At 54.4% G+C, this 21,773-nt stretch overlaps 1 protein-coding gene across 1 annotated transcript in view; it reads left to right on the top strand.

Annotated features, from left to right (window-relative positions):
* The first annotated feature begins 581 nt into the window (after positions 1-581).
* SUPT5H (SPT5 homolog, DSIF elongation factor subunit) overlaps positions 582-21,773 on the top strand; it is a 28,726-nt gene continuing 7,534 nt past the window's right edge. Inside the window, exons 1-20 of the mRNA XM_039510469.1 lie at positions 582-744; positions 4,859-4,988; positions 5,798-5,957; positions 6,664-6,729; positions 10,563-10,574; positions 11,224-11,293; positions 11,817-11,885; positions 12,608-12,673; positions 14,146-14,176; positions 14,361-14,429; positions 14,655-14,906; positions 15,284-15,373; positions 15,799-15,869; positions 17,050-17,155; positions 18,124-18,217; positions 18,395-18,531; positions 18,827-18,982; positions 19,071-19,217; positions 20,204-20,350; positions 21,109-21,234. Of these exons, the coding sequence (XP_039366403.1) occupies positions 4,911-4,988; positions 5,798-5,957; positions 6,664-6,729; positions 10,563-10,574; positions 11,224-11,293; positions 11,817-11,885; positions 12,608-12,673; positions 14,146-14,176; positions 14,361-14,429; positions 14,655-14,906; positions 15,284-15,373; positions 15,799-15,869; positions 17,050-17,155; positions 18,124-18,217; positions 18,395-18,531; positions 18,827-18,982; positions 19,071-19,217; positions 20,204-20,350; positions 21,109-21,234 (1,947 nt within the window). The 5' untranslated portion in view covers positions 582-744; positions 4,859-4,910. The remainder of the gene's footprint in view (positions 745-4,858; positions 4,989-5,797; positions 5,958-6,663; positions 6,730-10,562; positions 10,575-11,223; positions 11,294-11,816; positions 11,886-12,607; positions 12,674-14,145; positions 14,177-14,360; positions 14,430-14,654; positions 14,907-15,283; positions 15,374-15,798; positions 15,870-17,049; positions 17,156-18,123; positions 18,218-18,394; positions 18,532-18,826; positions 18,983-19,070; positions 19,218-20,203; positions 20,351-21,108; positions 21,235-21,773) is intronic.

Here is a 21,773-nt window from a genome sequence, read left to right on the forward strand (position 1 = left end):
CGTCCTTGCCCTGGGGTAGGGGGGTAAATAGGTTAGTGGCCCAACAGCACAGCTGACCCCAGCGGCTTTCAAAGCCCCTCCCCCAGCCCTGATCCTCTTCACACCCCAAGCCCTTTCTGTCCCTCCCATTGCTTCCACCTCCCCGGGCCTGCCCCTTTGATACCCCCTCAATCCTCTCTGGGCTTCCCCACCCCCTCTGGGCCCTGCCCCTTTAACACCCATCCCCCCAGTTACCATCTCTGGGATACCCCACCCCTTTAACACCCATCCCCCAGTTATCTCCTCTGAGCTCCCCGCCAACCCCCTGCTCTGCCCTTTGGGGCCAGCCCTAATCCCTCCCGGGGCCTGCCCCCTGCTCCCCCCCTCTCTGGGGCCTGCCCCTTTAAGACCCCCCCACTTCTTGACCCCTCCCAGACACCGTACAGCAAGCCTTTCATGACTCCCCCGTCACGTGACTCCCGCACGCCGGGAGGGAGGAAGGGCGCGGTTTGTCACCCAGCACGTGACGCTCGCCCGCCTCTCCTCACGTGACTGGGCCGCTCTTCCGCTTCCCTTCCCCCCCCTCCCGTCCTCCGTCGCCACGTGACGCGCTGCCGTTTCCTACGTGATTCCGCGGCCGGTCTCGCGAGGTTTTGGCGGCGGCGGCGCCTGGAGCAGCGCCGGGGCGAGCGGAGGCCGGAGCCGGGCCTGGGCCGTGCCGGGAGCGGAGCCGCCGGGGGAGCAGCCCGAGGAGCCCGCAGGCCGGTGAGGGCGGGGCGGGCTCGTTGCGGCCTAGAGCCCCGGGGCTGAGCAGGCCGCCGAGCCCGGCCTGGAGCGTCTGAGCCCGGGGGGGGGCGTGAGGGGCCCTGAGCCCGGCCGGGCAAAGGGGAGAGTCGGGGCGATCGGTCCTGTCTGCACAGTGACCCCTGACCCCCCCCCACTGACCTGTGACCCCTGACCCCGATCCTGCGGTGCTTACCTCTGACCTCAGCCCCCCACCTTTGTGTGCACCCACTGGCCCAGCTCTCCCTCCCTGACCTGTGACCCCCCCAGCCCACCCTGATGTTGTGTATGCTCCCTGACCTGTGACCTCTGACCCCACCCACCCCACCTTTCTCTGCACTCACTGATTTGTGACCCCTGACCTCTCCCATGCGGACCTGTGACCCCGACCGCAGCATCCCCACACTTACATGCACTCGCTGACCTGTGACCTCTGACCCTAGCCCTCCCACCTTGACCTGAAAACTCTGACCTCTGCGCACATATGCCGACTTGTGATCTGTTCCTTCTGACCTAGGCAATTCAGATTGTAATTCCCGACTTTGATCTCTGACCCCAGCCTTCCCCGCGCGCCACCCTTGGCTTTGACTTGAAAAGACTCAGATGATTGGGTCCCTCTGACCAGCACTATCTGATCCCAGATCTGGGGGAGCTGGGCTTGCTGTTGTGGGAGAGGATTCATATATCCGGCCTGGGGAATCCCTAATGGTTGCTCTCCAAGTTCATGGAGGGAGGCAGGTTTCAGAAGTCGGACTTCAGGAGCTGGTAATCCTGCTCTTGGGAAGCAGCTATCCAGGGGGAGCTGGGAAGACCCACTTCCTCACCCAGTTGTCCTCTAGCTCCCATCAGGTTACAGGACATTTGAGGCTGTAACTTGGAATATGGCCTGTTCAGGATTCCCTGAGATCCATAGTTCTAGTCCTTGCCTAGGAGCGTCTAAAGTGGTGGCTTCCCCTTCCACATGCACATCCGGCCTTGGAATTTTAGGGCAGGCAAGTAAGATGATTCCTGGCTGTCTCTGGGCCACCTCCTTCCTGCGGCAGGAAATGTGAAACACCTGCCGTTTGTGCTGGGGTCCATCTGCCATCACTAGAAAATGTTGTCAAGCGAGGGGTTCTTGGCACTACTGCGGTCAATCTGTAGGAGGGTCTTGTGTGCGCGTTCAAGTATGTTTTGGGTTGTTCCAACTCTTTCTCTAACTGTGTATTCTGGGTTATGTAGTGAAGTAATTCTAACAGAGCCGTTTAACCCCTTTCCTCTCAAATTCTGTAGCATATCTGTCAGGGAAATACAGTAAAATGAACATAAATTAAAATTCCCATAGTTTAAAGTTGTCTGCAATCTTGCCCCATCTCCCACCTCTATATCCCTTTTTCTTCCAGTTCATCTGACTCTATTCATCTTCATATTATTTTTCTCCTTTCCATTTTCTTATCTACAACAGCCATGTCCCAACACTCCTCGTAACTGGAGTGTTGTCCATTTCTTGTGTAGTTATATTCTGCCTTCTTTAAAAACCAACCAACCAACCTTGTGGTTTTAACTGGCTGTAGTGTTATTCTTTGCTTCCTGCCTTAAACTGTTATGTGAGGCTGCAGTGTGGCACCAGCTACTGTGTTGCACATCTCATATTGGTCTATTTCACTGGTGAGTGAAGTGGTTTGTGTATATAGCTGATGTATTGGTATGTAAAGTGTTTGGGGCTCTTTTCAAAGTGTGGCACGGTATGTTTGACTACATGTTTTCACCGCTATCACCCTCAATTTCCTTTCACCAGTCCCTGCAATTGCCTGTTGCGATCCTTCTTGCAGCCTGTCTTAATGTAGGCCCTGGTCTGAAAGCTTTGCCTTGTGGGCTTGAGCAGAGCCTTGGGCCTACATGCATGGAGCAGCTTGCAGGATCAGGACATGGACTGTAATCCCTTCAGAGCAGAGTGCTCTACGTGATGGGGTCTGGTTGGGGTCACTGAATGCTGCTATACTGCAAATAATATACTAATATATGAAGTAGCTAGTAAACTTGCTGACTTTCCTGTAAGGAAATCAGATTGTTTTCCGTTTACAAAACACAGCGGCTAACTTGTCAAAAATTTGCAAGAACTGTGCAAACGTTACACAACTTAGTTATCAATAAACACCGATATGTGCCGTAACTACTGAATAAAGGTTATAACTTCTGTTACCTGAAACAGGCTCATGTGCCCCAGTGTCATTTAATTACAGTGAAAAATTCCCTTGCTTAGCCAAATGTATTTGGTGCACCCCAGGGAAGCTGGATAATCTAGGCCGTACTGTATTTAGAAATCAGGAAAGGTTCTGAATTACAGTAGTGCTTCATATTGATCTTGCAGTGTTATGTTGAGTCAATATGAACTGAGAATTTCATTAGAGGCTTGTTCCAAAGCCTGCTTGAAGTCTGCTATGTCCATTGACTGCGGTGAGTTTGGATCAGGTCCTGCAAAGACTTTGTCCATGCTTAGCTTTTAAGCACATGGTTTCAGTGGGACTTCGGAGTAGAACTACTCACATGCTAAAAGTGAAACGTGTGTAGAAGTCTTGGCAGAATCGCCTGCATAACCACCTAGGCCCCAGTCCTCTGGTGAGCCCTGAGTGGGTGATCCTCTGTGTCCTCATGAAGCCCCACTGGCTTTGGCAGGATGTGGGTGTTTGTTTGTATGTAAGGTACTTATGTGGTTTCCATCATCCTATATTTTGGCACTCCCCTCCTCCTCCCCGAGGCAGGGAGCGGGGTCATTATCTCATTTTACAGCTGGGGACCTGAAGCGACATTAACAAGTATACACAGGTAGGCTGTGGCAGAGCCAGGAAAGGAAGCCGGGTTTCCAAAGTCCTATACAGAGCCTGTAGTGGTAGTCATGTCATCATGTGCACCAAGATTTATTCAACTTTCCACCATCTAGCACAGAGAGAGAATTAAACGCTGTGTGATTGAGTCTTTCGTACTCAGCGGCACTTCAGAACCTTTACCTTAAAATGGAAATAGATGGGAAAAATGCAACATTTTGTTTTAAAAAAGAAAAGGCAAACTACAGCTTCTGCCAAATTGCGGCGTGGGTGGGTCCTTTTGTGTATATTATATTATTAACTATGGTTTGCTTGTGCTCCCCTGTCTGGCTCCGTCTCTTGTCTCATACTTAAATTGTCAGCTCTTCGGGGCAGGGACTGACTTTTTGTTCTGGGTTTGTATAGCGCCTAGCGTAATGGGGTCCTGGTCTGCGACAGGGCGTGCCTAGATGTTACCATAATACACCTAATCGCAATTAAAATGTACAGCATCTGGCACAATGGGGTCCTGCTAGGGCTCCTGGGAGCTACTGTAATGCCTATAATAGTTACTCAGTGAATTTTAATTCTGTCTCTTGCCTCAGTTGACCGAATAAGAGTCTATAGCCTTTGGCAGATGCTTCCTTTTGATCATGTTTCATCTACCATGAGGCACCGGACTTAGATCTGATGAATAAAGAAGGGATGTGTCTGGACATACAGACCCCGTGTTTCTCTCTAGCTGCTCAAGGTCGCTCTGTGCCTCGGTTTCCCATCTGTAAAATGGGGAGGATGCTATTTCCCTACCTCCCGGGGGTGTTGAGAGGACAAATCCATTGATACTTGTAAGGGGCTTGGATACTCCAGTGATGGAGGCTTTATAAACACTCACAGCTAGTAGATCTTGAGTAAGGCCTTGTCTACACTACCCACTGGATCGACGGTCAGCGATTGAACCAGCAGGGGCCAAGCGCTTTCCCGTCGACTCCGGTACTCCACTGAGGCGAGAGGCGGAGTCGACGGGAGACCATCAGCCATTGACTTACCGCAGTGAAGACACTGCGGTGAGTAGATCTAAGTTGTGTAACTTAGATCGATTTCCCCCCCCGGTGTAGACCAGGCCTTAATCACTTTAACCTGAATGTGCCTTAGTTTGCCCATGTATAAAACAGGACTAATAGGTGCCTTGCAGGGATAATTGGGTGGACTCATTGATGCCTATGCAGAGCTCTGAGATATCTGGATGGAAGGCGCAGTGGGGAGGATGAAGTCCGTTTAGGTCCCTTCTTTGAGAACATCCTCTGTTCTTGTAGGTATTTCTCAGGAGGAAATTCCATCCCCGTAGAACCCAGGAGCCCCGCGAAGATGTCGGATAGCGAAGACAGCAACTTCTCCGAGGATGAGAGCGAGCGGAGCAGTGAGGCGGAGGAGGTAGAGAACGAGGTGAGGCTGATAGAGAGATGTGGCCACTGCTTAAAGGAATGTGTTTTTTTGGAGGGGGAAAGGGGGTTGGAGTTTATACCCACTTGAAATGTAGCATGTCCCAAATGTTACTCTAGTTTGTCATTTAAAAAAAACAAACACCAAAAACCGAAGAAGCAGGGTCGGGACTGAATGGCTCAGGAGATTGGAATTTGGCTAGGACACTGCAACAGGAGTCAGGACACGTGGGTTTTATTCCTAGCTATGTTGTGTGACTTGAGGCAAGTCACTGCTTCTCTGTGCCTCAGTTTCCCCATATGTGAAAGGAGGAAAATGATACTTCTCTACCCTTTTTTAAAGCACTGTGAGATCCGCAGGTGAAGTGATCTCCAGGAGCCACAGCTCACTAGTTCCAATCTAACCCCTTCTGGTAACAGAAGTAAACTGCCACCTGGGGTTTGGCCAGTGGTCTGTCTGAAGTGAGTTTGACACATGGCCGTCCAGGCGGACAGGTGTCCATGTCACAAATCACCTGCCCAATTGTCCTTGTCAGGGCCGTTCTCGGCAGAGTGGTCACGGACTGAATAGACCCTGGAGACTGAACTCTGCTCTGGGGTGCTGACTCCATGGCTGGGGGAGGCAGATTGCAAGGCGGGGGTGGGAAGCAAGGCTCCCCCTTACCGCTCCTCCACTTCCTCATGGGCCCTGCATACTGGTTCTCATGGGGAAGGCTCTAAAGGGGGGATGGATCTGTTCCTGGGAGGTCCACCCAGCGGCTCCGGGGCTGGCATGGGCTCTGTATCTGATCAGCTTCCCTTTGCGATGCCCAGGCAGAGGAGGAGCATGCCAGCGTTGCGGGCAGCGAGAAAGAGGAGGCTGAGGAGGAGGAAGAGGAGGAGGAAGAAGACTACGATGAGGAGGAAGAGGAGGACGATGATGATCGGCCACCAAAGAAGCCCAGACATGGAGGGTTCATCTTGGATGAAGCCGGTAAGGAACCTCAAGGGCTCTGTGTGTGTGTGCGTGTGACACTGAGGCCCCAGGGATGCTTGTGCAGTGTGATTGGTAGGAATCGAGGGAGCTGGGAGTCAGGACTTCTGGGGTCTTTTCCTGGCTCTAGGTGGGGAGTGGGGTCTGGACATTAGACCAGGAGAATGGAGGATCAGGATCCCTTATTTCCAGCCCTTCCATTCAATTGCTGGGTGACGCTGGGATCAAATCACTTTCCTTCTCTGTGCTTCGATTTCCCCTGCTGTAAAATGGGCCTAAAATCCTTTCCTATCCCCTGGGAAAGCGTGTCAGGTGGTGATGGGTTAGGAGGCTCACTGTTTGCAAAGGGCTCAGATATCCTGGTGTGAGTGGGGCTAGCGAGGGTCTAAGCAAGTGCGAATTATGAGCAGCTGTATAGATACCTGCCCCATATCTTCTGTGTGGCCCCTTGGGAGTCAGAGAAGAGCCAGACCTGTCAGCTGAATGCTGTTCCCCAGGGCATGGCTGCTGTGGACTGGATCTCTTGGCTGCCTGTGCACGGCCCACAGGGATTCCCCCGAGGCCGAGGGCTTCAGGAATTTTGGTCCGATTTTCAGTGTCCTTCAGGCAGCTTCTGGGCCACCCCTTCCCACGCGGCATCTCTGGCCAGCTGTGTCCTGGAGCCCACTTAACTGAGCGAGTCTCCCCTTCACTCTCTTTCCCGCAGATGTGGACGATGAATACGAAGATGAGGACCAGTGGGAGGACGGTGCGGAGGACATTCTGGAGAAAGGTAAGGCTGTGCCCTCCCGTATCCCACTTCTTGGGAGGATTGGCTGGGGATTCGGTGCAACCCCCGGGGCATTTTCCCCGTTTTCCGCTAGCTCCGGAGCAATATCGCTCTGACCTGGGGGAAATAGAGGTCTGCTCTTTAGCCTCCCCAGTGCAAGGCAGGATGGGTTGTCAGCAAGACTCTCCAGTATAGACATTCCAGGTGTGATGTTCCTTGGTTCCCCATCTACTAGTTGAGGGTAGTGCTCCTGTTTCCCATGGGGAGTGGCTGCCGTTTAGCCAGGGACCTGCCCCCCCCTCGAACTGGATTGCAAGCCCTCTGGGATGAGACTGACCAGACCCCGGTGCAGGGAGTTTTGGGGACGGGGTGTCGCAGAACATCCTCTCCGTGTCTCCCAACCCCAGTGCCGCTGCTTTGCTCCTTATTGTGTCACTCCTCTGCATGCTCCTCCCCATCCGCTAACGGTGGAGAACATAGTTTTACTCCTTTTGATTTTCCTTTTGCTGAGGAAGAGCTGCGGGGCCCATATGGAGGGAGGCAGGAATGCTGGCAAGCAGAGCCCTGCGGCCGGCGGGAGAGGAGCCTTCAAATCCCATCGTGGCTGGGAAGCCCCAGCTTTTTATCCGTCACTTAAAGGCTGCTCTGCTGCCTGGTTCCTGACATGTCCCCTCCCCATCAGAGGGAAAATCTCCCCTCTCTGCTGCTTTTCCAAAAGGCAGGGTGGTCTAGTGGTTATGGAGTCAGCTAGCCCTCGCTCTGGGAGGGGTGTACACAGAGGGGCTGGGAGCAGGACTGCTGGGCTCTATTCTCAGCCCTGTCACTGAGCTGCTATGTTAGGAAGTCACTTCCCCTCCCTGTGCCTCAGTTTCCCCTCACCTAAACCAGCAGGGACTCTAATCTTCCTCTGTAGTGCGCGTTGACGGTTCTCAGTCCGTAGGAATGTGACAGTGTGTGGGTTTCGGCGCTCTCGATTAGCTCCATGATCAAGCCCAGCTCACAATTCCCTTGGGATTAGGCTGAGGGAGAGGGGAGCTGGCAATACGCTGCCTAATTTGCCTTTTAAGATCACTTGCCAAAGTTGTAGTAACGTTTTGGCAGAAGATTGGGGGCTTTATGTAGGAGGGCCCACTGCAGGAGCAGCCTCAGCAGGTCCCAGAAGAGGTGTTAACCCTGTACTCGTGATGGCCCATAAATATAGGCCTGAGACACAGTAGGGCTCTGGCTCGGTTGTAGGTATAGATTTTCAGGAAAGTGGCTGCTCCCTGCTCCCTGTGCGCTGAGAATCCTCTCTGCTAAATGTAGGGACATAAAGAAATTTTGGCTCCTACTTGCCCCAGCTCGCTCTGGAGAAACTAGCCCAGCTCCGAGAGAAGGAGCCGGTTTCTGGTCTGGTTCATGTATCATCAAAATGATTGATAACCGAGCTGTGATCACGGAGCCGAATTCCGCAGCAGCCAGTGAGGTTGCATAAGTGGAACTGGGGACAGAATTTTTATCTTCAGGTCAGGCATCATCTTTGTGTTCTCTGTACAGCACCTGGCACAATGGGGTCCTGGGCTATGATTAGGGCTCCTGGGCCCACCGCGATATGCCTAATAGCAATAAAAATGTACAGCAGCCAACACAAAGGATTTCTGGTCCGTGACTGAGGGTCCGAGGCATTACAGCAATACACACAATTCATAATAGTGCACAAGTTAAGACGTTTGGCCGATCTTAGTGTGAATGTTTGAGCCTGGCAACGTGAGTAACCATGGAGTGACGGGGAATCTCTCAGGTGCTGAGTTTGCTTTAGTTTTTTTTTTTTTTAAAGTCCCTCTTCAAAGTAGATTGTTGCTTCAAGTTGAGGCCAGAAAACGTTGTGGAAGTTTTGCCAGAAGGTGGGAATGGGTGACGGGATGGATCACTTGATGATTCCCTCTGGGGCACCTGGCATTGGCCACTGTTGGAAGACAGGACGCTGGGCTAGATGGACGCTTGGTCTGACCCAGTAGGGCTGCTCTCATGTTCTTATGGAAAGTTTGGAAAACTACAAAGTGTCTCTTGTGTCGATCCAACTTCTTTTTTTTCACTAGAAACTTCAGAAAAATAGTTTTATTTTCGACACATGAACTTTCAGCAAAAAAGCCCCTGCCCCATTGGTTCTGGAGACATAACCCCCCATATGGGATTAAGCTGACCAGTCAGAACGGATCACGCAAAAAGCCACTTAGACTGACCAGCAGGTTGATTTTTTTTTTTTTCCCCTGATTGAAAATTTTTGTCCCAAATGTTCCAAACCTAGAACACTTCAGGAAGGTGTGTGTGGATGAAAGACATTCAGGCGAATTTTTGAAAACTGGCCAAATGTCTACTGAAAACAAGCTTGCAAAATTTTGAACTAGTTTAGTACGTTTCTAGATATGTTTTATGCTGAATGAAATGGTGTTTTGCTGCAGTACTAGCATATCTGCTAGAATCCATAGCATGCTGAGAGCTGTGTGTCTCCGGGTGTTTGACGGCCTATCTACGTGATACCAGTTAGGGCTGTATTTCCTTCTTCTCCCCACAGTTGTCTTATCTGCCGCCGTTGTTTTTCAAACAGAATCGACTTAAAAGCTGCTTGGGGGTAAAGGGGCTCTGCTATCTGGATCAGTCAGTTGTTTCCTCCCACCGTGGGAACACTGGGGAGTCTGCCTGTGGCTCTGCTTGTCTGCCTCGGTTCTCTGGGGCTGGACTGGTTCAGGTGGCATCTCCAGGAAGAGGCTTTTCCTTGGAGGCAGAGGGGATTCCAGTTTAAGGGTAGCTACTGCTAGGGAAAGACGCCTGATGCAACAGCCCTGGGGTCTCTAGCTACAGAACAGGCCAATGTGGCTCAACCTGGCCATGCAGGAGTCCCTCTAGTGGGGCGGGGGGGGGAAGGGTCCAGTCTCCTGCGGCTGCCGACAAGGAGACCGGCTACGAGAGGGACGATTGAGGCGGGTGCCCGTTCCCCCAGGGATTAGAGTGAGGTCCTTAGTCTCATTTCACCTATCTCTGCTGCCTCAGGCTGGATTCAAAGAGGCACCCCAGGGTGGGGTCCCACCCAGGGCAGACGTACCGTGCCCTGACTGGTCCCCCGTTTGGTGGTGGTATTGATTGCAGGCTCATTGCCTACCCAGTGAGCCGAATGCTCCCATTGATTTGCCAGCATCAGGCCGGCGAGCAGTGCTGCATGTCGCCGGCGGCACTCAGGTACACGGGTTAGTGGTACCTCCTGGGGATCCTGGCGAAATGCTGAGGCAGCTGCTCTGAAGCCGTCACAGCCGTGAGGTTTGACTTGTTTGGGGTTCAGGGCCAACGATTCATTCCGTAGGTGCCAGAGTTGGAACAGGGCCGTGCCTAATGGAGAGAGAACCCGGCCGGGCCTCAGGAGACCTGGGTTCTAGTCCTGGCTCTGCTGGGCGTCCTTGGGCTGATTGCCCCCCCCTGCTCTGTGCCTCAGTTTCCCCATTTGTAAAATGGGGTTAACCAAACTGACCTGCTTTGTGAAGAGCTTTGCGAGCTGATGAAAAGCCCTACATGAGAGCTAGGGATTATCGAGTATTAGCACTTCCCGCACAACCCAGGCCATCAGACACTGAAATTCGTTACCGCGGCAGCCTGCCCATCTTGCCAGCGCTCTCCCCGTCTCCCCCTCGTGCTTGTTTGTTTTTTTTTTATTTACGTGCATTTCATTCGCACCTGCTTGGTTTGTGCCACATCTTAATTTTGTTCCTTCCGGTTTTCTGTTCCCCATTCACCCTGTGGTTGGTTTTGATGCTATTATTTGGCTCATACTGTCCGCCCTCCACCACCTCTGCCCTCCCGAGCAGAAGAAATTGAAGGTAAGCCCGTTTTTCATTCCAGCCCCTGCCTCTTCACAGCCCTCTCCCACCCCTCCCCGCCCCTTCCCGGTGCTGCCTTGTCATTTCCGCTGCCTTTCAGCCGGGTGGGCCCCAGGGGTGATGCTGGAGAAAGTATCTGACCCTTGGCTCAGTTGCTGTTCTGGCCGGTGCAGCAATAGAACAGGCTGGGGGTGTGGTGGGGGAGGAGGGGCTAATTGGAAAGGGGCAGTGGGTTTGCTGTCTCCTATAGTGGTCACAGAAGCTGCCTCATGTAGGCTCTGTCGCCCTGCAGCGGCCTGGCTCTAGCTGGCTTGGCTCTGCAGCAGAGGAAGAGGTGCTGCCTAGATCGGTGCAGCGTGGTGAAACCGAGTCAAGCCCAGCGCGTGCGCAGTGAGGAGCGCGCAATCCGGGATCCCTCTTCCAAATGCGAGCGCCCCGTTCGCTGCCTCGCTCGGGCTCCAGCCACGAGGGAACAGTCGGCGAAGTCGGCTGAATGTTGCTTCCCCCCGTCCCGTCCCAGGCCTCACCTTTGCTTCGCTGATCGACCGCCCTTTGGGCGGTTGGCCACGTTGCGGACTCATTTCCAGGGCTCTCCCCTCCCCCGGCGGTGCTAGGTCTGGGGGCTATTTAACCGCGGCGTCTCTTGCAGCCTCCAACATTGATAATGTGGTTCTGGACGAGGATCGCTCTGGGGCCCGGAGGCTGCAGAACCTTTGGAGGTGACGTTATTCTGTGCTTGGGGGCGGGGAACGGGACGTGGCAGCCGGGGACCAGAGAGCGGGATGAGGTTGCTGCCTGTGACGTGCATGTGTTGGTGTCCAGTGTAAACACATGGTGGGGAATAGGACTCTGGGCACAAGGGCCTCTCTGGTGGAGCTGGAAAAAAATCTCCACTAGGGGCGCCCTAAAGAACCCGAAATAGGTTTGAGAGTGCCCAGTAGAGGGCAGCGGTGTCTGTGCCCTATGCTCTGTTAACCCCGGGTGCTTTACCCCCTCTGCTGGGGAGACCTGGCTATATCCTGTAGCAGCCTCAGCTCAACCAAGGGCATGATCCCAGAGCTCCTTGGTGACTCCTTGCTCTGCGAGCTTGGTTGGGGAAAGGATCCCGAGTCGCCCCCCTCCCTTGTCTCTGTGAGATCAGTCACCCCATGGCCAGGGGGGTCTCTGCGCCACCAAGGGGGCTGTGGCCTGTGTCGGTCCAGTCTGATCCCTCACGCCTTCTCCTTCGCTCTCTCTCCGCAGGGACCAGCGCGAAGAGGAGCTGGGCGAATATTACATGAAGAAATACGCCAAGTCCTCTGTGGGAGAAACGTGAGTGCATGGCCCCCAGAGCAGAGAGTGTGAGTGAGTGAGTGTGAGTGTGTGTGTGTGGGGCATCCCTCCCTTATGCCCTCCCCCAAGATCCTCCAGGCTAGGTGTGCCCACGCTCCTCCAGTCACCCCAGTCCTCAGGGTCACTGGCTTCTGCTCTTTCCCCGTGGGCCTCTGATTCCTTCTTGCTGTCCCCATGGGAAAGGTAGATCTTCGATTCCGTGATCTCCGCAGTGAAGCTGGGCTCTTCCCAACCCCAGTCCTCACGGGCCTGGGAGCTAGGCTCTTCCCCCCACCCCAGTCCTTGCAGGCTGGAAAGGGACCGGACAGCAGGAGCAGACAGAGGCTGTCAGTGCCACACGGATCCCTAGGAAATGGCAGGACCCTCTCCGTTTCCTTCAGGGCCTGGGGTGTTTAGAGATGAGCCCTGCAAAGGCTCTGCCTGATTCCCCTGGTGTGTAACTGACCCAGCTAGTGCTTTGGCTGGGCTGACCCTGCGGGAAGGGGCTGGTCTCCCGAACGTAGCCAAGTACTGGCTGGTTCTAGAGCGTCCGTTCTCCTAGCTTGGTTCTAGACAGATGCAGATAATTCCCCTCCTCCCGGGGGGGTGCGCGGAGTGGCCGGCGGCCCTGGACTCTCGGAATCGTTGCTGTCACAACCACCAGCTCGTGCTGCTGTTGCTGGGCCTGACGTTTCTCCCCACCCCTTCTGTTTCCCTTGCAGGGTGTACGGCGGCTCTGATGAGCTTTCGGACGACATCACGCAGCAGCAGTTACTGCCCGGTGTCAAGTAAGGCCCTTCTGCCCGGGAGAACGTGCACCTGGTGGAGGGGGGATGGAAGGTCAGCCAAGACCAGGGGGCATGAAGGGTAGAGCAGGGAACGGGCTGTGGCATCAGGCCTGGAGTGGTGGACGAAGGGACACGGAGGAGAGACCGTGACATCGTGGGAGGCATGGGTTGATGCATCCGACGAAGTGGGTATTCACCCACGAAAGCTCATGTTCCAACACATCTGTTAGTCTATAAGGTGCCACAGGACTCTTTGCCGCTTTTACAGATCCAGACTAACACGGCTCCCCCTCTGATATTTAACTGTCTGGAGTGGCTCACGTCCGTGAGTGCCTACCTCAGGGCAGACTGTCCGAAAACAGGGCAGACACCGCAAACGGGCGGTGTGTTCTGTAATCAGCTTTCACCAAGCCGGTGACAAATGTGAACTTCTGGACGCTCTCCCAGTCTTACCATGGAGTCCCAGACAGTCCCCTTGGACTCTCCAGGCTCTCTTGCGACACAGACAAACTGGGCATTGTGATAAAATGGTTTGTTACACCGAAAACCACATCACATTTAGATTCTTTCCAGTCCCAAGAGACCAGTCACTTACCCCCATCAACTGGTACTCCAGATGGTATACCAAAGACAAGGCTGGCAGCCAAGTCTGTTGTAAACTAACCAAAAGTTTATTGGCTAAGAAAAGGAAATGAGTAACTGAGAAGTTAAAGCAGGAAAAATATGTGCCCAGGTGAGTCAGTTTGTAATTCCAAATGGTGGCGGTGATGTAATAAACTGCCAGTTTCCCAAAAGTCTTTTCAGGGTACCTAGATGGTCTCTGGGGATCTCCGCTTTGCATCTGGTGCACTTTCCTGTAAGGGTTTAAGCAGTCCAGAGATCCAGGAGCTTTCCTTGAATCCACAGACACAGCTGCTTCTCACAGAAAACAAGCTGGCAGTCTCACTACCTGCGTGGGCTTTTCCTTTGCTGACGGAGAGCGAGGAGTGCGTTTTGGGTCTTCGATCTCCGATCATCACCCACAAGGAACACTTGCTTTGAATATCAGAGGGGGAGCCGTGTTAGTCTGGATCTGTAGAAGCAGCAAAGAATCCTGTGGCACCTTATAGACTAACAGATGTATTGGAGCATGAGCTTTCATGGGTGAATCCCCACTTCGTCGGATGCAAGTGAAATTAGCTTTGAAATTAGCACTTTTCTGTTGAAGTTCTTCACTTGCATTCCACTTAGTTAGAGGGGTATACGCAGTGTACGTTTGCTGCTATATGATGATGGGGTACAGATAAGTGAAAATGCAAGTATCATCTCATTAGTTTTCATGAAGTTTAAACACAAACTACAGTATCACTTTGATCTGTACTAATACACGGATGAATTGGCCTGGGGCTCTGGCATGAGTTGGCACCTGGTCGGCCCGCATCATATATAACAAAGGTTATTTTGCTAACAGCCTTTTTTTTCCTTCCACTCAGGGATCCCAACCTCTGGACTGTGAAGTGTAAGGTATGTTCCAGCCAGGGGAGGAGGCTGTTGAAACACCTCTAAACCCTGAATCACGAGCTCCAGCTGCCCCGTGGCTGGGTTTTCATTAGCCATGAATGCCACCTCCTCTCTGAGTTGGGGCGTGAGGGCATCTCTCTAGCTATAGATTGCTCTCACCATGGCCTCTCTTCTCCTCTCTCCCCAGATCGGAGAGGAACGTGCCACAGCCATAGCCCTGATGAGGAAGTTCATCGCCTACCAGTTCACGGACACGGTAAGGATGGAGGGCAGGAGTCCCCTTGGCCCCCAACTCAATTCAACTTTGTGGGGTGGCTTAGCGCTGTTGACCACTTGTTGAGAGATGGGAGAGGGTCATGCAGTTCCTGACGTGAGCCGGGCTTCCTGCTGTTGAACTGTTGAAGGGGGGTCTGGCTAGGCTGGAGCGTGCCTGAGGCCAGCCCCCGTATCTCACGGAACTTCCCTCCCTGCCCACCTGCAGCCCCTGCAGATCAAGTCGGTGGTGGCCCCCGAGCATGTGAAGGGCTACATCTACGTGGAAGCCTACAAGCAGACCCATGTGAAGCAGGCCATTGAGGGCGTGGGGAACCTGCGGATGGGCTACTGGAACCAGCAGATGGTGCCCATCAAGGAGATGACAGACGTGCTGAAGGTGGTGAAGGAGGTGACCAACCTGAAGCCCAAGTCCTGGGTCCGGCTCAAGAGAGGCATTTACAAGGACGACATTGCTCAGGTACGGGCGAGGGGCGCTGGCTGGCTCAGTACAGAGGGTTGGGGCTCGGGCAGCTGGCATTCAGGTGTACCTTTAATGCCTCCACCTGGGAGGCTCTGAGCTGGGGCAGGCTGTTGTCGGAGTCCCAGAGTGTTGTCTTCAATGGAGTGGGAGCTCGGTGTTGGGAATCCTTGACCTTGCTATCGGTGGGAGTGGGGGCCAGAGATTGCAATAGGGGAGGGTTCGATTTCTGCTCTGTCCCCAGCTAGCGTGACATTGGACACCGGAGGAGCCCCCACTGTCTTCCTGTCCTGCTGCTGCGAGTGAGATTGGCCGTGGCTGGCGTCTCCGTGACGCTGCCCCCTCCTCTCCTGAGCTCATGTCGTCTTCCCTTCCAGGTGGATTACGTTGAGCCGAGCCAGAACCAGATCTCTCTGAAGATGATCCCGCGGATCGATTTTGACCGGATCAAAGCGCGCATGAGCCTGGTATGTTGACTGGCAGGATTCCCTGAGCTCTTTTCTGCTGAGTGCGCTGAGAGGGGAAGAGTTTGTCCCCATTGACGCTTCAAGGCTGTTAACGCCCTGGTGCCCCAGCTGTGGCAGTGGTGGTGTGTTGGCGTGTCTGTATCCCCATAGTTACCCAGCTGATGACAGGGGGGACGTATTTCTCCACTACTCCAGTGCACCTCGCTGTGCAGTACTCCCCTAGGAGGGGCAGTTTCCTCCTGCTCACAGCCCATGATCAGCAGGGCCCTTCTGTTATCCCACCCCACTATCCCCCGTGAGGCGGGCGACGCCTTTCCAGAGGGTCTGTCGATGGCATTCGGTACCCCACCCATACAGTCTGGTGGGGATTCCTGATCCCACAGGCCCAGTGGTGACTGTTTCCCCTTCCCCCCTGTGAATTGCAGAAGGACTGGTTTGCCAAGCGGAAGAAGTTCAAGAGGCCCCCCCAGCGGCTGTTTGATGCTGAAAAGATCCGGTAAGTGGCTGGTTTCTTGCTGGGGATGATCTGTGGGGGCAGCGTGCCCTCAGCGCGAGACGCATCGTCTGTGTCCGCCGTGGCACTTGGATAGGTTTCTAGTGAAATCTGAGTGTATTTAATGAAGCGTGGAGATCTCCAATAGTAGCAAGGAGAAGAACTGGAAACAAATGATTACAAAGAAAATAAAATCATCACATGCCGCCTGGAGCTCAGACTAAATGAAGACGACCCTCTTGTGTTTTGTAGAATGTTGCTCCCAAATCCCTGCTGGGCTTTTCAGTCTGGCTAGCTGTGACTCTTCTTTCCGGACACACCTGCTGTCAATTTGCCTCCTAGGTGACGGATTCAGTGGACTCCCAAGATATCCCAGATCAATCCTTTGTCTTTATTCATAAACAGGACCTCAAACCCACACGGTTTGTTTCTTCCTGTAGATTCTGCAGTCTCTCAATTCACACCTGCTCCGACCTGCAAATAGGCATACACCTGATACACACACGACCAGACAGGGAAATAGGCATCTGTTACCTCCTGCCTGAGGAACATATCCGAGGTAGTCGCCTTGTGGTGACCTGCCTTAACTGCAAGACCTGAAGAGCGCAACATTCAGTATCGATACATAGCTCCTTAAATATTATCTGTACATATATTTTGCAGTAATTATGACAACCGATGGGCAACTGGCTCTTGGTAGACACTTCACATGCCACCCTTTGGGGAACTATTATGCAGATATCTGACTCAAGGGAGCTCTGTAAAACCCTTAGCATGCCCTGTGCCCTCTGCCAATTGGCACTGCAGGGTCCCTGGGTCATAGGTGGATAGAGATGGTGATGATTTGTCATCCTTCCATCACGTCTTCCTCCAGCTCCATCCACAGGCGCACTGGGACTTGGGCTCCTTCAGTGGCGAGGGGCTCTGAGCCATAGGAAGGGCAGTCAGACCCTCTCCCTGCCCTGGGAGCTGGGTGGATTTGCCCCAGACTGGCAATCCAGACATCTGCTGGTGAGAGACCTAACTCTGGAGTCCTGACCTCCCGGGGAAGTAGAGGAGGAACCACCATTTTCTGCAGCTCCACTGTCCCATTATGAAACAGCCTGTCTCTCTTCTGAGAAGGCTGCTGCTATGGGTGCCTGACCCTCTAATGCTCTTCTCCCCCCCCCCCCCCCAACTCTAGGTCATTGGGGGGAGATGTTGCTTCCGATGGCGATTTCCTCATCTTCGAAGGCAATCGTTATAGTCGCAAGGGCTTCCTCTTCAAGAGCTTTGCCATGTCGGCCGTGGTGAGTATCCTGTGGCTCTGTACCGGGAGGCTCTTGTCAAGGTGGGGCTCTGAGTCGGAGCAGGAACCAGATCTGTCAAGGCGTAGGTTAGGGCAGGTCAGAAAATGAGGATTTTGGGGTCCCCCCTCCCTCAGAAAACTTAATTTTTTTGGCAAAAATCAAAAAAGTTCTGGTCTGGAAATGTTGCAGTGGTGCCTCATGGGAGTTGTAGTTCTGGTGCATCGTGCTCCCATTTTCCAGCATGAGCTGGCCTCCTTGGTTAGACTACATCTCCCATGAGGCACCATGACCTCCCCTCTTGGAGGCACACCATGGAAGTGTCATGGCCTCGGTGCATCATGGGAGATGTAGTCCAGCTGGAGACCTGATCCATAAAAGAGAATCTGAAGGTGAGTTACCTGAACTACATCTCCCATGAGGCACTTCGGCAGCACATCCGAATTGAAATGCTTTGATTTTGGACACTTGGTTTTTGATGGAAAAATCGAAGCTTCCCATGGAACGCAGGTGCATTGCACAGAAACCTCTGTTTAGTCAGAAACCCAATTTTCGGTTTATAACCCCGCCAAAACCCAAACCCAGTTCTGATGGAAAATTGTCAACATGCCTATTGTGAACTCTGTGGGGTCCCCCTCTGCACATGATGGGGTGGATGTGGAATCCCCATTTAGACGTCAGAGTGAGGGGACAGGTTGCTGAAATCCCCATCTGCGTGTTGCGGGGGTGTATGTGTATTTGGAGAGGGTGGCAGTGAACAGCAGGATTCCCACCTGGGCATGTCATTTGCATGCCAGACTCCCCTGTGGGGATTGAGATGAACCCACCCCCGGAGCAAAGCCCTGCTCTCGTCTCCTGTTGTGCGGCAAGGCAGGGAGCCTGACCCCTGGCAGCAGGCAACCTCAGGTTGGAGGGAAGTTCTGCAGAGTCCCCTCCCTGAAATCTCTCCGCCTTTGTCCCCCGGCTGCCAGATCACGGAGGGGGTGAAGCCCACCCTGTCTGAACTGGAGAAGTTTGAGGACCAGCCGGAAGGCATCGATCTGGAGGTGGTTACTGAAAGCACAGGTATGTGGAAGTGACTCCTGTGCAGCGGGGAGTCCGTCTAGCTCATGCGGCTCAGTGGGGGGTGGGTTTCTGTCTTGCCCCTGAATCCGCAGGGGGCCGTGCTGTAGGCATGTGTGGGGCCGCTGCTGCCTGGGAGCGGCGCCCTCCCCGCGAGTCACGGTGCTCTCCGTTGGGCAGGGAAGGAACGGGAACACAACTTCCAGCCTGGCGACAACGTGGAGGTGTGCGAGGGGGAGCTGATCAACCTGCAGGGCAAGATCTTGAGTGTGGACGGCAACAAGATCACCATCATGCCCAAGCACGAGGATCTCAAGGTACGAGGTGGGCGGCGCTGGCCTGGGCTTGCATCCGGGCACTTTGGCTGCCAAGGAGGATGGGGGAGACCAAGTGCAGGCTTGGCAGGGGGTGTGTGTACCTGGCTGTATCTAGAGGGGCAGCAGGATCTGTGCATTCCTGGATGCCTGTGGTCCCTGGCATCTCCAGGATTAGCCCAGGAACGTAAAACAACAGAGCTGTGAGCCCTGCAGCAGGCAGTGCCTGCATCCTGCTATCACCCCCCTCCTGTCCGTCTCCTGCCTCCCGCCCTGACCCCGTTCCCCCTCCGCCCAGGACATGCTGGAGTTCCCGGCTCAGGAGCTGCGCAAGTACTTCAAGATGGGAGACCACGTCAAGGTGATCGCCGGGCGCTTTGAGGGCGACACGGGGCTGATCGTGCGGGTGGAGGAGAACTTCGTCATCCTCTTCTCGGACCTCACCATGCACGAGGTGAGCGGGGCGGCGGCGGAGCTCCGGGCGCTTCCCTCTTCCCATCCCCTCCCCGGGGCTGCTCGCTCACTCGCTTCCCCTCTTCCAGCTCAAGGTGCTGCCTCGGGACCTGCAGCTCTGCTCTGAGACGGCCTCCGGCGTGGACGTGGGTGGGCAGCACGAGTGGGGCGAGCTGGTCCAGCTGGATCCCCAGACCGTCGGGGTTATCGTCCGCCTGGAGCGGGAGACCTTCCAGGTGGGTGGGTGTTGCTCTCCCGGCGTCGGGCACCGAACTGTCTCACTGGAGCACTAAGGAGGCAGCTCGGAACCCTTGCCGGGAGCTGCTGGCTTCTCTGGAGGTAGGTTCTGCAGCAGAAGAAACCTAGCGTTTACCCTGGATCAGACCAAAGGTCTGGGCAGTCTGGTATCTTACCTCTGCCATGGGCCCATGCCCGATCCCTCCCAGCAGTGCGCATCCCGCCAGCTGAGCAGCTGGGAAGGAGAATTCCTTTCTGATCTCTTCAGCGTTTGGCTTCTCGCCCGCGAGTGATGTTCAGCGTAAGGATTAATGGTATCAAAATGATTTGGCCACAGCCTCTGCCTGGCTCGAGGCCGGAATTCCCCGTTCTGCCTGAAGTTGGGTTCCCGTTTCTCCCTCCTTGGTCTGACCTGGCTGCTCTGCTTCCAGGCCTGATGAGGAGGGGCTGCAGAGTTTGTTTTGTTTTTTGTTTTGTTTCCCCACATCCTTTGCAATCCTAACTGCCTGGGTTCTTTTCTCTGTGCTACGCAGGAGCTCAGACTACGTAATCAGTGGTCCCATCTGGCCTTAATTTTACAAGGGCTCTAGTCCCTCTGGGCTGGTGGGTTGTTTTGGGGTCTTGGGCAGAAGCACCCCCCCGGACTCTTATCTCTTGGCAGTGCCTCTAAGCCAGTCTCTGAATCTAAGGGACCATTGTGATCATCTGGTCTGACCTGCTGCGTGTCGCAGGCCAGAGACCTACATCGATAGTGCACCCATAACCTCTGGCTGAGTTATTGATGGCCTCAAGTCATGATTTAAAGACTTCAGGTTCCAGAGAACCCACCATTTACTCAGTTCAAACTAGCAAGTGACCCTGGCCCCGTGCTGCAGAGGAAGGGGAAAAGCTCCCTAGGTCTCTGCCAGTCTGACCTGAGGGGAAATTTCCTTCCCACCCCCAGCTATGGTGATTCCCCGCTCTTCCCTCCCCAACCCCCCTGCAGGTCCTGAACATGTACGGCAAAGTGGTGACGGTCAGGCATCAGGCTGTGACGCGGAAGAAAGACAATCGCTTTGCCGTGGCCCTGGACTCGGAGCAGAACAATATCCACGTCAAGGACATCGTTAAAGTCATCGACGGGCCGCACTCGGTGAGGGGGGCGGGAGGGGCCTCCTGATAGGTGGGCCATGGGCTTGTGGTGCGGAGGTGGGTGAAGAGCGTAAGATCTCGTCTGCACTCCCCGTACCCCAGCGAGTGGAGGCCAGCGCCCTGCTGGGAGATCGCGCCACCTCTGATGGCGCACTTGCACCTGGAGCTGGGCTGGGTTGGTACTTGAAGGGGAGAGATCGTTGGGGGTGAGATGTGGGGAGAACCGGCAACTCGCTTAGGGTGCTGTCTTCCCTTGGAATCACTGCTGACCCCTGCGTGGGGCTCGCCATGGGTCCCCTGTGGGCCAGCATGCAGCTGGAAGCATGATCTCAGTAAATAGACACCCTGACCATGGGGGGGCCTTTAAAGACCCATGGCAATTTTCACAAGAGTCCGCATGTGGCCATGTTTCAACTCTGTTAATTTCCACCACGTCCCTGGGTTCCTGTTGCAACTGGGTACAGTTTTATTCTTCACTTCCTGTCCTAATCCCTTTGAGCAGCTTTGAACAGATGCTGCATTGGATTCCAGAGGTGGCTGCATTGCAGTAGTGGGTGAGGTGCTGTCTTCTCAGTGCCAAGGTGCAGGCTCTGGGGACTGGGAGCTTCAGCTGTCTCTTGACTCTGTGACGTGCCCTGCCCCCGGGAGGCTGTGAATTTGGCCTCCCTGCCTTGTGGCTGGGCTCTGGATGCAGCCCCAGCGTGCCCGGGCTAGAGGGGGTCCCCAGAATAACTGTCCTCCCTGCTTCTCCTTCCCCAGGGTCGCGAGGGGGAGATCAGACACCTCTTCCGCGGCTTTGGATTCCTGCACTGCAAGAAGCTGGTGGAGAACGGGGGCATGTTTGTGTGCAAGACTCGCCACCTGGTGCTGGCTGGGGGCTCGAAGGTACGTCGCCTAGGGAGACGCCTGGGGCCTCACCATAGCTAGCATGACTGGTGGGACTTGCCTGAAGCAGACCACTGGGCTGTGCAGTGTCACGTCCTGCCTCCCTCTTGTACCATGAGCCTGTCTGTCCCGGATCTGCCTCCCCATCCCCATGAGGCTGGGTCAGGCTGCCTAGTTTGTCTCCAGTCAGCAGCTTCTGGGTGGTTCAAAGGAAGAGACACCCCATGTGGTTGCGTTGGGAGGAGTGGATTTCTTCCAGCCCCCCAGCTGGCGAATGTTCCATGCCCTGAAATGTGAATCAGCAGCCCCCGGCAACTTACGGAGCCAGCGTCGTCTAGTGGCTAGAGTATGGCCCTGGGAAGCAGGACTCGTGTGTGACCCTGTGAGTCTCTCCCCGGGTGAGGTAGTTAGAGAAGTGCTTTGAGATCTTTGGCTAGAGAAGGGGAAAGATCTACTCCCTCCTCACTGGTTCTAGGGGAACATAGCACCCCCTTGTGTCACCCTGGCTCCTCCTTGGTTCATCACCAGGTTTCATCCCA

Source organism: Mauremys reevesii, linkage group 22, assembly GCF_016161935.1.
Source record: "Mauremys reevesii isolate NIE-2019 linkage group 22, ASM1616193v1, whole genome shotgun sequence".
Lineage (NCBI taxonomy): Eukaryota > Metazoa > Chordata > Testudines > Geoemydidae > Mauremys > Mauremys reevesii.